Source organism: Tamandua tetradactyla, chromosome 25, assembly GCF_023851605.1.
Source record: "Tamandua tetradactyla isolate mTamTet1 chromosome 25, mTamTet1.pri, whole genome shotgun sequence".
In the NCBI taxonomy this organism is placed as follows: Eukaryota; Metazoa; Chordata; class Mammalia; order Pilosa; family Myrmecophagidae; genus Tamandua; species Tamandua tetradactyla.
In genome coordinates this window covers 14,369,972-14,384,188 of record NC_135351.1, presented here as the reverse complement: position 1 = coordinate 14,384,188, position 14,217 = coordinate 14,369,972, and the positions used below count along the sequence as shown (strand labels likewise).

Genomic DNA, 14,217 nt, shown 5'->3' with positions numbered 1-14,217 from the left:
GGGCTTCAAATTGATATAAACATCAACATATTAAATTGGTTTAAAGAGGGAAAATGAGGCAGTGGGGCTGTGTGTGTGAAAAATAAGCTAAGTCCATGGCAGTACTGAAGCTGTAGATTAGACAGTGAAAGATCACTCTTGCCTCTCCCACCCGGCAAAGAACCACCTGGCAAACATCTACCCATTGCTCAAGGCTACACCCAAGCTTTACCTTCTCTCTCGTTTGTGCCTTTGTCAGACACGCTACATATTCTGCCAGAGTACCAGAGTGCTGGAGTACCTATGACACTTTATGACCCTGCATTTTTTTTCTTCCCTATAAGACCGTGGGCTTCTTGAGGACAGAATCACATTTTATGTATCTTTGCAGTTCCAGTTTATGCATGATCAGGACTCCAGAAATGCTTTCTTCGATTGAAAGAATGAGTGATGGTTCCAATCATGAGACTATGGGTTTGGCTCTTCCAAATGCTTGGTGAAATTTTTAAATGAGGAAAAGTGTTTTAGCCCCTACCAGAGTCCAAACATCTTCCTGTTTCTAAACTCTCTTTTCAGGTTCGGTAAACTGTGAGTTCCATAATGTCCTAATCTGGCATGACAATCTGTGTATCCTTTGGGTAGAGCTATGAAAAGGGACGAACTGATCAGCAGACTGAAACACTGCATTCATCCATTGCAAGATCCAGAGCTCCAATATTCCTTGGCTTAACGGAGAGAAGAACCCGGGAAAATGTGGACAAGAGTGAGTAGTGATGGAAAAAACAACAGCATGTATTTCGTGTGATTCCCTTTCGCCCTTTAGACCAATTGCTCTAAAACAGTGATAAGAATGGCATTTTGTTCTCAAACAGGCTTGCAACTATTTGAAATTAAAGGGTTCATTTTAGACCACCAGATTTTTCTCTGCATAGTGATTTTTTTGTTAAGATGGATACATTGATGCTGAAGGGGAAATCTTCTTCCATTCAGAATTCTTGAGGAAAGCAGTCTGCTGGGATATAGGTAGAGTAGTTCACTTAGTTTAACTAATGCCCAAGCAAGACTGGATGTTGTATTCATGGAACTATTAATAAGATGATGTCACAGATTATGGATAGCCATTTCTCTGGGATCTCCTTTTTTTGCATGTCAATCGCCTTTAATCCATTTTATTGCCATTCAACCATTTCACAAGAATATCAACTTGGCCTAGAATGGAGGTTATGGTTAAAATGATCTATTCTCCTATCTGACCCAGACTTTCTAAAGGTTTTTTGGAAATCAAATAGAAGAAGTGATATGTAATATAGCACCTATTCATTTTCCTTCTAAGGGAGGAGGCAGTGTGGCAAGATGTGTGGTTTGGGTGTCAGGCAGGTTTTGGATTTAAGCTTTACAGCAGAGTGACTATGAGCCAATTACTTGACCTTTTTGGATCTCTGTTTCTGTATCGATAAAATGATGATCAAAGGATTGTTTTGAAGATGAATGAAAAACTGCCCATAAAGTAAACAGTGCTCAAAAGAAACAGGTTAATTCCCTTATTTGTTGAGATCAATAATTTCTTGTCTGTATGACACAGAGAACTAATCACCAGCTGCACACAAATGAAACAAGAATGGCCAGCTCATTTCAATCCAAAGTGATTCATTTAATTTGCAGGGATTATTTAATTTGCAGGAGAAAGGGTATATTTTAAATATAAGGATAGATGTTTTCTTTAAACATACTGATAAGTAAAATAAGGATTTCCCTGTAAGTCTTTGGAAATGAGTTAGATTGTCTTATCACTGGTTGTTTTATGGTAAAATACTAACCTCTTTAAAGTCCCCCTCTAATCCTACAATTCTATGACAATAACCATCACACAATTTTAGAGGCTTCAATGAAACCAAATTACTAATCCAAAAAGACAAGTTACATTTATTTATTTGTGATGCTTCCAAGTCATTTAACTCAAATATTAATTTCTTTACTCAATAGTGAAAACTAGTATCATCTCTTCTCAATTTTTATGCTTACTCAGCCAGATTGAATGTATGCATTTCCTGAAGTTACTAAACTGAGAAAAAAGCAGAGCCAAAAAAAAAGCATTTCTAAAACAAGCCAGTATTTTATTTCGTTTGAGTTCCTGTTATAAGCATTAGCACTGGGTTATTTCAAATACATGTTGATTCCCAATTTTTGGTATTCAAGATCTGAAAATCAGACAAGTCCACCACCTGATATCTTCGATTTGCTTTACAACTGGCTGTTTTCAGAGTCTAAGCTTCTTCAGTTCCATGACTTCTGCATAGTTTTTTTCCCTCATCGCTGAACTTTAACATTCTACAAACACATACACGTACTTACATGTGGCTTCATCTTAAACTAGGTAGAATGAAAATAGTTGGAAATGATTATTATTGCCTGCTCATCCAATAAAAGGGGACTCATCTAATAAAAAGAGGCCATTTATTCCTTGTCTCTGGGGCTTCCTAAGGATATATTACTACGGTTTTGTTTTGTTTTGAGAGGGCAGCGTGTTGGTTAAAATTATGGACCCTGAAACCATAATTTGAATCTCAGTCCTGCCACTAACTAGTATGTAACTTCAGCATGTTATTTAACTTGTATGAGCCTCAGTTTCTTCCTCTATAAAATGAGGATGAGCACAGCACCTGCAGCAAGGGTCTGTTGTGAGGATTAAGTGAGTTAATACATGTAAATTGTTTAGAGTTGTGCTTGGCACATAGTAAGCCCCCAATAGATGCTTCTAATGAAACCTTGAATTCTACAGTACAGGAGTAGAAGTCTATGCAGCTAAAAGAAATTATTAAAGGAAGGGAAGCAGGAAGAAGCAGAGTATGAGTAAAAACGTGATGAGCACGTGGGTCTGTGGGAGTCAGAGCCAGGATGAGCTTTGTTGTTTTCCAGCTCTGTCTTGAGCTGCAGTATTTGGGTTCTAGTAGCAACGATGAAAGCATAGCCAGAAAAATCTTTTGGGGGAAGTCTGTACTAAACTCGTAAGTACTTTCAAAAGCAAAAGACTGGGCAGTGCAACAGTGGCTCAGTGGCAGAGTTCTCACCTGCCATACCAGAGACCTGGGTTCGATTTCCAGTGCCTGCCTATGCAAAAAAAGGGGGGGATAATGAAAGAATAAACAAAGAAACAAACAAAAACCAAAAAGCAAAATATCTCTGCAGATGAAAGCAATCCCTGAGATAAATGTACAAATATCAATATGATCAGAGAACAGAGAGGTTGCATTCACTTCAGGGGCTGTCTCAGCCCTGCAGGGAGGCTGGACACCCAGACAGCATGCATTTGACTCAGTAGTATGCTGGGAGCAGCGAGTATGCCACCTTTCCAAAACTGATCGTGCACATTGCCTCCCAGTGACTTCACCTTGGTAGGCTGACATTGACTGTGGTGAAAGTATTTACACCATCAAAATCGTCCAAGGCTGCAAATCGGGGCTGTTGTGTTTGGTTTTGTTTTCAGACAGCTGGCTGTTAAGCATTTACCAGCACATCACTGGGGTTGGTAATGGCAATGGCGCTGAAAAACGGGAAGGCTGAAAAAAATTTCTTTGCACTATGAAACATTTTCTTTGGCATTCTTTCCCTTCCCCTTTAGATGAGGGCAAGAATCTCCCAGCTGGGCATTGTCCATAATGGTTCATCGAAAGAAAGAAAGCCAAACTGAACTCTTGCTTCACAAGGGCCTAAAAGTATCGACTGGCAGAATTGGACAATTTTGCACTTTTTCCCTTTAAATATAAATTCACTGCAAGGCCATAGTCGTTGCCTGTGCTGCGTCTTTACACCTCCCATAGGTTTGTGATAAAAGTTCTAAAAAAGGGAAATGCAGTGAAGTAACTCACACACTCTTTTCTCACCCCTTAAAAAATATGATTATGTTGGCATATTTTAAGGAGTAGGAAAACACTATCTACTGAGAATCATCATCCTACCTTACCTTAAAAGATGATTTAACCTGTTCAGATTTCTAGGTGGGTCCTTAAACAGAAAGATGTAAGAATAGGGACTGAAGTGCAGAAGCATCTCTAAATCTGCCTAAACATGAGCACCATTTATCCATGAAGAAAATTTGAGTTGGTAGCCTCGTGGCTCAACTTCCAAGTGAAGGAAACTCTGAGATGGAGATGTGCATGGAAGAGGATTATGGGGCCAGCACACAAAACACCAATGAGGCAGCGGAGGAAGAAGTGAGCTGAGGACAAAGGAAGCAGGGCTGGACTGCAATGTGTTGGCAGCAGAAGCCCCAGCTTACCGCTTAGACCCTCTGGAGCTGGAATGTTCTACACGGTTGTCTGGCATGGCAGCCAGGGGTCTGGGCCTTTCCGTTATGGGAACTGGGGAAGAGGCATGACTTGGCATGAGGAAGCTTTCTTCAGCTGAGGACAATCCCAGGAAGGGACTTACAAGCTGCCAGCTCTTCAGTCGCTGAGAGAATGGTGACTCCATGCTGAAGCCTTTGGCTGGTGCCTCCCAGGGTCCAAAACAAGAATAAAGTGTTTTCCCCCCGCAAACGAACATCAGGGTTTACCATTCTCTTCTTCAGAAATTTCTCGTAATTTCTCAGTGGGTGAAAAGATAGACTGTTATTAATCCTAAAACATTTGGCCCAATGCTGGACACATAGAAGATGCCCTCAGGATGTTTAGCCAGTAGGGCTGGAGTGAAAAGCATACACATTGGAGGTATGTAGATCTGAGTCCAAGTCTCGGCTCTGCTACCTCCTAATATTTCTGATCTTCTCTTGTGGGTCAAGTCGTGTCCCCCTCAAAAACATGTTCAACATTTTAACCTCTGGAACCTGTGAGTGTGACCATTTTTAAAAAAATCAGTTTTATTGAGATAAAGTCACATGCCATATAACCCATCTAAGGTGTACAATCAATGTCATCTAGTAAATTCACAGAGTTCTGCATTCACCACCACAATCTAGAGTATTTTCTAGAATATGTTCACCCTCAAGAGGGTTCACTAGGTTTATACAGACCCATGTTTCATTCTAATACATGTTTTTCATCATCTGGGGTTTATTGGTTTGTCTTGGTTGTTGCTGAAGGATGGAATGCTTGAATTCATTACAGTGGATTCTCAGGGAGCCTTTATCACTGTCACTTGGGCTTGAAGGAGAAAAGAAAGCGTGCAGTGACTCAGAAGCTAAAACTTTGGTAAAGGTAAAGACATGGGATCCATTGCTAATGTTGCAAAAGGAAATGTTTCTGATATCCATAAGCAGGAAAATCCCCACTTGTGTAACAGGGGATTTACCCAGAGGCAGTCGGAGGTGTGGTGCAACCCCAAAGGTAGCTTCTGTTTCGCAAACTCAGTGTCCAGAATCCAGCTTTGCTCAATAGTCAGATCTCTCCTTGTCAGAGAACAGATTCTTTGCGAACACCCAGATCCCACTCTTCGTTTATTTCCACATCCATCTCCCAGTAACTGCAGTCAGAACGGATTCTCTTTTAGAGACTCTGGAGGCAGCAGAGACCTGAAGACACCTTGGTTTCAGACTTCTCACCTCCAGAACTGTGAGAAAACATATTTATGCTATTTGAAGTAAACCAATTTGTGGTCATTTGTTACCGCTGGCCTAGGAAGCTAAAACATCCTCTCTCAACCTCTAATTCTTCCTCTGCAAAATGGGGATAGTAGATACCAACTTTTTCAGACTGTTGCAAGATTCAAGTTAAATCATCAGAGTATCTGGCATAATGCTTAACTCGAAGAAGGTATCCCAAAGGCATTGCCCCCTTCCCCTTCTCTCAACAAATATTTAATTGGTGGTAACAGATTAAAAACCAGAAATAAAGGTTTAATCTTCTCACCCTCTGGTGTGATCAGAAATCACTTGTAAAGACTGTTAAAATACAGATTGCTGGACCCAAGCCTCAGTGAATCTAGTTCATGGGGGCTGAGGTGGAACCTGGGAATGTATAATTTTTCCAAGCTTCATGGGTGTTCAGATGTCCAGAAACTCTTGAGGCTGGTGCTGGAGGCTGGGCGCTTCTTTGTGGAAGCTGATCTCTTTAAGAACACTCTCTCTGGACAGAACCCAGCATGCCCAGTGTTCAGAAGGCGCCTTCAGACATTTCCATCGCCCTCACCATCACCAGCTTTGTAAATAGGGATACTCATGATTTCACAACGGCCCTCCCCATTACATAAATACGGCGTATTCCAATACAAAAACATTCATAAAGGATGTCAGCTCGACTATTAAAGCAACTCTCCTTTTTGAGATGTAGCTTTATCGAGGTTGAAATCACCACTAAAAGGCAATTTAGCGCAGACAGGAATTTTATTGGGGGAGGTTACAGATCCCCTGAGCTTGTCTGGAAAATGAGAGTATATTCAAAGATAAAGCGGCTGGGTAGGTATAATAGTCATTGGGCCCACAAAGAAACATGTCTGAACGGAGACTTAATTTTTTTTGCTTAAATCAAGCAAAATTGAGCTCCCTTAGATGTGACTGCTGAAGATTTTCTGTGTTTGATTATGGATCACAGAGCCCAGTTGCGCTGTGGAAATTATATTGTCAAAAAAGAACAGAGACCAAGGTCCCAAAAGTAAACAGGAGCTGGGACACAGAGAGTGAGCCCTCAGCTTAAATGGGTTTTCACATCCCTACCAGACACTTTCCCTGATTTAACATGGGTCATGTGGTTTCTCAATGTCTTCTGTGGCTTTCCTTTCCCGCAGAGAGGCTTCATTTGTTCAAAAAAAAAAAATGAACCCTTGGAAGTTTCTCGAAAATGGCACTTTCACTCAGTAAAAAATAAATCAAGATGAAAATGCTGCTTCTGGGCATTCATTCTGCAAAAGAATGAAAGTAAGAATATGAAAGAAGACAAGCTTATTTTCCCCAACTGATTAGGTCTCCAGACTTACTCATTTTCCAAATGAAAAAAAAAAAATTTGGAAGCAGCACAACAAAAATAATAGTTAAGTCACTGAGAACCTGAAGTTCATTACTCACCATCTCCATCCACATTCATCAGTGCAGGGATTGGTGAGCCCTTTGGCCCTTGGATAGATGTTGCTAATGACAAGACCCAATCTGAGCTCTCTTCTCATGGGTGAGGGGTGCTTCCACAATCATTTTCCCACATTTTGCTTTTATTCTCTTTTAAAAAATACTTTCCCAGGTTTAACAAGGGGTGTTATCACACAAATGGAGCCATTACACGAAAAACGGCCATGCATCCCTTATCCCTTATATATATCCCTTATCCTTATATATATTTAAATATATCTAGAGTCTATTCAGTCTTTTCACTGACTCCTTTATAGAAGCATTTTGGGGTATGATGTCCAATTATACAGAGACCTACAGCTTTACATTTAGTGCTTTTTGCCCATTTGCAAATCTTTTTCTTCTTCTGTCATTCCCTAGAGACAAAAATTTTAGTGCTACGGAAGAGCCTGTTAGTCAGGGTTCTGCTAGGCTGAGCTGTAGTAACAAACAAGCCTTAAAATTTCAGTGGCTTAGCATAGTGCAATTTAGTCCTCACTCACGTAACAGTCAGTGGCTCTCCTGAAGAGCTGTCATCATGGATCTGGGATTCTTCCATCATGTGGTCCCATCACCTCAGTTTCCCTTACTTCCAGTGGTGTAGATGAGGGAGCAAGAGGGCATGGGACATTTCAGAGACCAGGCTTGAAAGTGGAATAAATCACTTCCGCCAGCATTCTATCAGCCAGAATTCTGTCATACGGTCAGCTTAAACCCAAACACGGCTCAGAAAGGTAGAAAAGTGCACAGACATAATAGGGGCTGCCTCAGAGTCTCTGGATGCCACTTTCTTTTAACCCTTTCATGTTTGCTTAATTGAGGCAACTGAGACTCAATTGAACATAAGTGACTTGCTCGAGGATCCTAATCAGTGACAGCTCAGTTTAGTGCTTGCCGAGTCACCTCTTGCCCATTCCTATTAATTCCAATTAATGTATAAAAGGGTTCATAAAGTCTCAAGATACAGTGGAGCACTGTTTCCAGCCCTTTCTATCCAGGCTACAGTATGACCACCCTGCTCTGAAACCCACAGTGCCCATGCAGTAACTCTCAGTCTCCGAGCTGGACAGATGAAGTTTTCAAGGAGCGAGTGCCAGTAGCAAACCCTAATTACAGGAAATGCTTCTTGGCTCCCAAGGGATATAAAATTACATTGGGAATGTCAAGGAAAAACAGAAACAGAATACTCAGTAATGCTTTATTCTGAGGCCAGAAGTCACTTATTATGGCTTGTGTTTTGTGCTTGAATCTGTCAAGACAGCTTAGAGAATGGAGACAGAGTTTATAGGGAGAGAAATTCTGGATGGTATCTGCCTGGTTTGCAACCATCAGGTTGGCTCATGGAAAATATGTCTTGAAAGGTTGCCATTCTCATAGTTCAGATCCAATGTGAGAAGAAACAGAGGCGTCCAGAAAAGATCTGATGAGGAATGTGGAAATGAGCACAGAGAAGGATGATCTCCTTGGCAGATTCTGAATGCTGTCTCCAAAGTGCCGCTTCACTCCTGGACACAATTCCTATGTGAAAATCTGCTTAACTCTTTACCACACCTGAAAAACCTCATTATCCATGGTTATTAAGTACTCAGTTACATATCTGGTTTTGAAAAATCTGACTTTAGCACTGTAGGGGCAGTATACTGATTTCTTGTCTGAATGAAAAAATTTTCATCTGAAGCTTTGGCTTTGACTTGTTAAAGGCTGCATATCCATTCTTTTAATTTTGATGATGTTGGACAAATTATTGAACATCCTGATGTCTTCTCTCATCTCCATGACTGCTAGGGAGGGAAAAGAAATAAAAATATCTGTCACTTGGCTGGAAAGCATGGAGCTGATTTAACATAGACATTTCTTTACATAAACTGAAATAGTAGAAACCAGGTTTGTAGCAGAGCCAGAATTATGATATCTTATTTGCCTGCCTTTTCCCCAAAATACAATTTCATTCCTTGGATTTTACAAATCAGATATAAAATACAGTAAGACTAAAGAATTCAATAAAAAGTGCCTTCATTTCTCAATCTTTCCCTCTCATTATCTTCTTCCCATGTTAATGGCTTCTCCTCTTTAAAAAATTTTTATCCTAGTGAGATGGGATGTATTGTGCCCATTTTATTAAGAGTCATATTGAGGTCAGCAAGATGAATGGATTTGCTGAATCACATAGTCTCTGGCAAATCATGGTCTTCAATAAATGCTCTGTACAAGGGGGCAGGAGAGAAGCAGGCCAGCTGCTATGAACTGGGAAATAAGGATGCTTTCAGAGATAAACTAGTAAAAAATCATAAGTACATATAAGCTAGTAAACAAAAGGGATATTTTTAGTTAATTGGGGAAGTAAGCCAAGAAATCATCCATCTATATGTAATAGGAGAAGAGCTGGGGAGCCCACTGATCTCGGAGTACTTTGAGTAGCACGTGCATATGACTGCAAGTTAGTGAGCAGACAGCTAAGTGATTGCTTCAGGCCCTGTTTGCATGAAGGCCTTGTGAATGGAAGGAGTTGGTCAGCCAAAGAAGCAGTAAAAAAAGGAAAATCAAAGGATCACAGAGGCCCTCTGGATGGCAGAACCCATTGATATGGAACCAACAAAGGAAGAGTCTTTACAGTTAACCAAAACGTTACAGTTTCTCTTTGGTGAGACTAAGTCTGTGGTGGACATGTGTGTCTCAAGCCATTTACAGAAACATTTTAAACCAGTTAAGAGCCCCCTTTCTGATTCTATGGACAGCAAGCAGCCATGTGATTATATGGCTGTTGGTATAGTATGAGCATTTGGGTAGAGTTGCCTGAAAGCATTCTGATCTACTTGTCATTTGTATTTTTTTCATTTTACATTAATATAAATAGATCTGAAGCTGTGAGCTGGTTTCATCTTATGCATGCCAACAAAATCATTTTTATGAGCCTAACAGACTTTAGACCGTGATATATTCTTCGAGGTAAACACCACGTTATGGGCTCCACATGGGCAGACAGCTAATGTTCCCCCAGCCACACCTCAGGTCTCACTCGGTGCTCTTCATGAACCACAGCTGAACCAGCCCTGTGGAATTTTGATTGAGCTACATATAAAGTCAAAATCATGATGTTATAACAATATGACTGCTATAAGTGATTGGACAAAACAATTGCCATATTGTAAGCCAGACGCAGTCTGCAGACTGTAGGGATGGAAAGAACCAAAGCCATTTTAACAGGCCACGTGCTGATTTTCAGTTGTATCTGGGAACCAACCATGGACAGCTTCATCAAAGATAACAGCATAGTTGACAGGGTAATGTTTTCCAGGCTTTTTCACACCTTATCCAATTGCAGTAATTGTTAGGTGATAAATACAGTGACAGCTCATTACAAAATTCAGCTTCCAGAAGCTGAAAGGATAAGTGGCACCTCTCACCTGGTGGGTGATAGGTTAACATCTTACTTTTGTCCCTTCTCCACTCTCCACCCCCCAACTCTGTCTGGAATCTTGTGGACTTTAGGCACTAGATTCCATACAAAACCCATTGAAGTGAAAATAAATTCAAAAGATCTACTATAGACTCTTGTGTAGGAATGTAGAAGGCAGTACATAGAAGGCAGTGGATGAAGAGGACAGAGAAAATAGCATGATAACTCAAGAGCATAATCCCTAGTTGTTATAAATTTTTTATTTGTATGTGTGTGTGTCTGTCTGTGTGTGTGTCTAGAGAGAAGGGTTCAGACACTATTGAGCCTTCACACCAGCTTGTCATGCATGTATAAACCTATGTCCACAAATATTACTTGTTTTTAAAACACTTTTATTGAGGTATAATTGATATATAATAAACTGCACATATTTAAAGAATAAAATTAGATAAACATTGGCATATGTATACACCTGTGAAACGATTACCACAATCAAGATAATGAACATATCCAACACACCTAAAAGTGTCCTTGTGTCCCATTGTAATTTGTGCCTTCTGCCTCTTGCCAGTCCTCACCTCCATCACCAGACAAGCAGTGATTTGCTTTCTGTCATTATATATTCATATACGTTTCCTAGAAATTTATATAAATGAAAGCATACAGTATGTGGTCTTTTTCATCTGACTTTATCTACTCAATGTAATTATTTTGAGATTCATGCATGTTGCATGTGTATCCAAAGTTCATTTCATTTTTTTGTTGAGTGGTATTCCACTATACAGATGAACCAATGTGCTTATTCTTTCAACTGTGATAGACATTGGGTTATTTCCATTTCAGGGTTATTGGAAATAAAGCACTGTGAACATTTTGGTGAAAGTCTTTATATTGGTATATGCTTTCTTTTCTCTTGAGTAAATACATAGGAGTAGATGGCTAGGTCAGATGGTAGGTGTATGCTTAATGTTCGAAGAAACTGCCAAACTATTTTCCAAAGTGGTTGTACCATTTTACCATCCTGTCTGCTGTTCTAACAGGTGTGTAGTGATTTCTTATCATGGTTTAAATTTGCATTTCCTTAATGACTAATGATGTTGAGCATCTTCTTTCTCATGTGCTTATTTGCCATATGTATGTCTTCTTGGGTGAAATATCTGTTCAAATCTTTGCCCGTTTTTAAATTGAGTTGTTTATTTTCTTATTATTGAGTTCAGTGAGTTCCTTATATATTCTGGGTGTAAGTCCACTATCAGATATATGATTTTCAAATGTTTTCTCCCAGTCTGTAGCTTGTCTTTTCATTCTATTAACAGTACAGAAGCAGAAGTTTTAAATTTTGATGAAATCTAATTTATTAATATGTTCTTTTATGGATCGTACTTTTGATATGGGTTCTAAGAAATCTTTGCATATTGAGAATTGAATTATGTTCCCCACAAACGGCATATTCAGGTCCCAGCCCTTGGTTCCATAGGCATGAACTCTTTTAGAAATAGTACATTTGAAGATGTTATTTGTTAAGGTGCTTGAGAGAATAAGGGTGGGCCTTAACTTAATATGGTTGAAGTCCTTATGTGCAAAGGAGATTGGACATGGAAGGAGAGGCTACTGGGAGCATCTAGAAGCTAGAAGTCAAATGAACCCAGAAGAGAAAGGATAGTTTGCTACCACATGTATTTCATGTGAAGACAATGCAAAAAAATGGCCTGCTGGACAGAAGATACCAACTCTGAGGAAGAAGCAAATCTCCTGGTCTCTGAACCATGAGCCGATAAATTCTTTTTATTTTAAAGATAAACAAATAGATGAAAAGAACAGAAATAGACAAAAGATATTAGTAGCCAGGCAACTAAAACACCCAAGGTCCCAAATTTTCTTCTATATTTAGAGAAGTTTATAGTTTTAGATTTTATATTTGCTCAATGAACCATTTTGAATTAGTATTTTTTACATGATGAAGGGTGTGCAGGATGGTTAAGTTCATGTGTCAACTTGGCCAGGTTATGGTTGTTTGGTCAAGCAAGCCCTGACCTGATTGTTGCTATGAGGACATTTCATGGACCTAATTCATCATTAGGTTGATTGCATTTGTGGTTGATGATATCTACAATCAACTGAGACTGCCTTCAACAATGAAGGATGTTTCATTCAATCATTTGAAAGCCTTAAAAGGCCTAGGTGATGATTTTAGCAGTCAGAAGGGAGAATTTCCATCTCTACTTCAGTCAGCCAGCTTTTCCTAGGTAATTCATCGAAAACCTACATCAGAGTTCCCAGCTTGTGGTCTGTGCTACAGAATTTGGACTTGCCTATTTCCTACAATTGTGTGAGACGATTCTTAGAAAAATTTCATAATATTCACAGATATCTCCTGTTGGTTCTGTTTCCCTAGAGAACCCTGACTAATACAGTATGAATTGAAGCTCACTTTTTTATATGGATAGCCAGCACCATTTGTTGTAAGGATTGTATTTCTGCACTGAATTGCGTTTGCACTGTTGTTGAAAATTGGTTATGTGTGCATGTGTCTATTTCTGTTCTTTTCATCTATTTGTTTATCTTTAAAACAATACCATACCATCTTAATTAGTGCGGCTTTATAATAAGTCTTGAAAGCAGGTAGTGTTAGTCCTGTCAGCTTTGTTATAAAAATAAAATTGGCTATCCTAGGTCCTTTGTACTTCCACATAAAAGATTTTTTTTTAAGTTTGTCAGGATTTGTTTGGGATTGTGTTGAATCTATAGGTTATCTTAACTATTGAGTTTTTTGATCCATGAACACATTATCTCTTTCCCTTTCTTTAGATCCTCTTTAATTTCTATTGGCTACATTTTATAGTTTTCATTGTACATCGCACTGTAAACAGTTCTCAGTCTCATACCATAAGGAAGAATGATCCATTTTCCCTTCAAGACTGGCAAACTAATGGCTACAGTGGGTTAAACTTCTTACAGTGATACAATGCAGGGACTATAAAGAGGAAATAATAATACCTAGAGCTTCCCAGAGTTATGAGCATTAAACAAGAGAGCACAAGTATGAAGTTTAATATAGTTTAGGCTATGGAGCCAGAAGGCCTGGGTTCAAATCTCGTCTCCATCACCTATAGCTGCATGACTCTGGGCGACTCATCCTTTCTCTAGAACTCGGTTTTCTGATCAGTAGAATGCAGGATCTCCTAAGGGCCATCGTGAGGGTCCAATGAGCTAAACATTTACACCCAATCTTGCCAAATAATGAGCAACTAAGAAATATTAACAACTGTTGATTTGTATTAACAGCATTTAGCACAATATCTGGAGCATAGTAAGCGCCCAATCAAGTGTAGGCATTGTTATCAGTTTATGTAGCGAACTAGGCCTCTTGGTTAACCCCTGTGTCTCATCTGACTTGAATATCCCAAGCTGAGTTGCATTTGCTGGAAGGAGCTTTGCTTTTCCAGACCTGGCTTTGATACTTAACAGGGACTCACCACTACTCACTCGAGACTCTTTCAGACATGCGCATCCGGAATCTCACCATGGCAGAAAGAGCTCACTGTTTGCTTTACCCTCCGCTTCCTTAATTTCTCTGCAGCCCACCTTGTGGTCTAAAAGCGTGGAGGTTGTTTGAACCAATATTCCTCACTGTTCCTAAAATCTTAAGAAAGTTGAGCCTCTCCTGAAGGTTCACCTACCTGCCCCCGCCCCTGCCTCCTGCTATAGGGTAAAGGAGTGACAATCACCTTTTATGACCACCCTTTTTTCATACTGGGCTAGTCTTATGGTGTAATATAATTTGCAAAGCCAGTAAGACTCTGGGCATCTC

General features: G+C 39.7%; 1 protein-coding gene across 5 annotated transcripts in view; it reads left to right on the top strand.

Annotated features, from left to right (window-relative positions):
- The window catches only part of NEDD9 (neural precursor cell expressed, developmentally down-regulated 9), a 192,930-nt gene that overhangs the window by 75,035 nt on the left and 103,678 nt on the right, over nt 1–14,217 (top strand). For all 5 annotated transcript variants that reach the window (XM_077143655.1, XM_077143656.1, XM_077143659.1 and 2 more), the window contains one exon: nt 556–742. In XM_077143655.1, coding sequence (XP_076999770.1) covers nt 731–742 — 12 coding nt within the window. In that variant the 5' untranslated portion in view covers nt 556–730. The remainder of the gene's footprint in view (nt 1–555; nt 743–14,217) is intronic.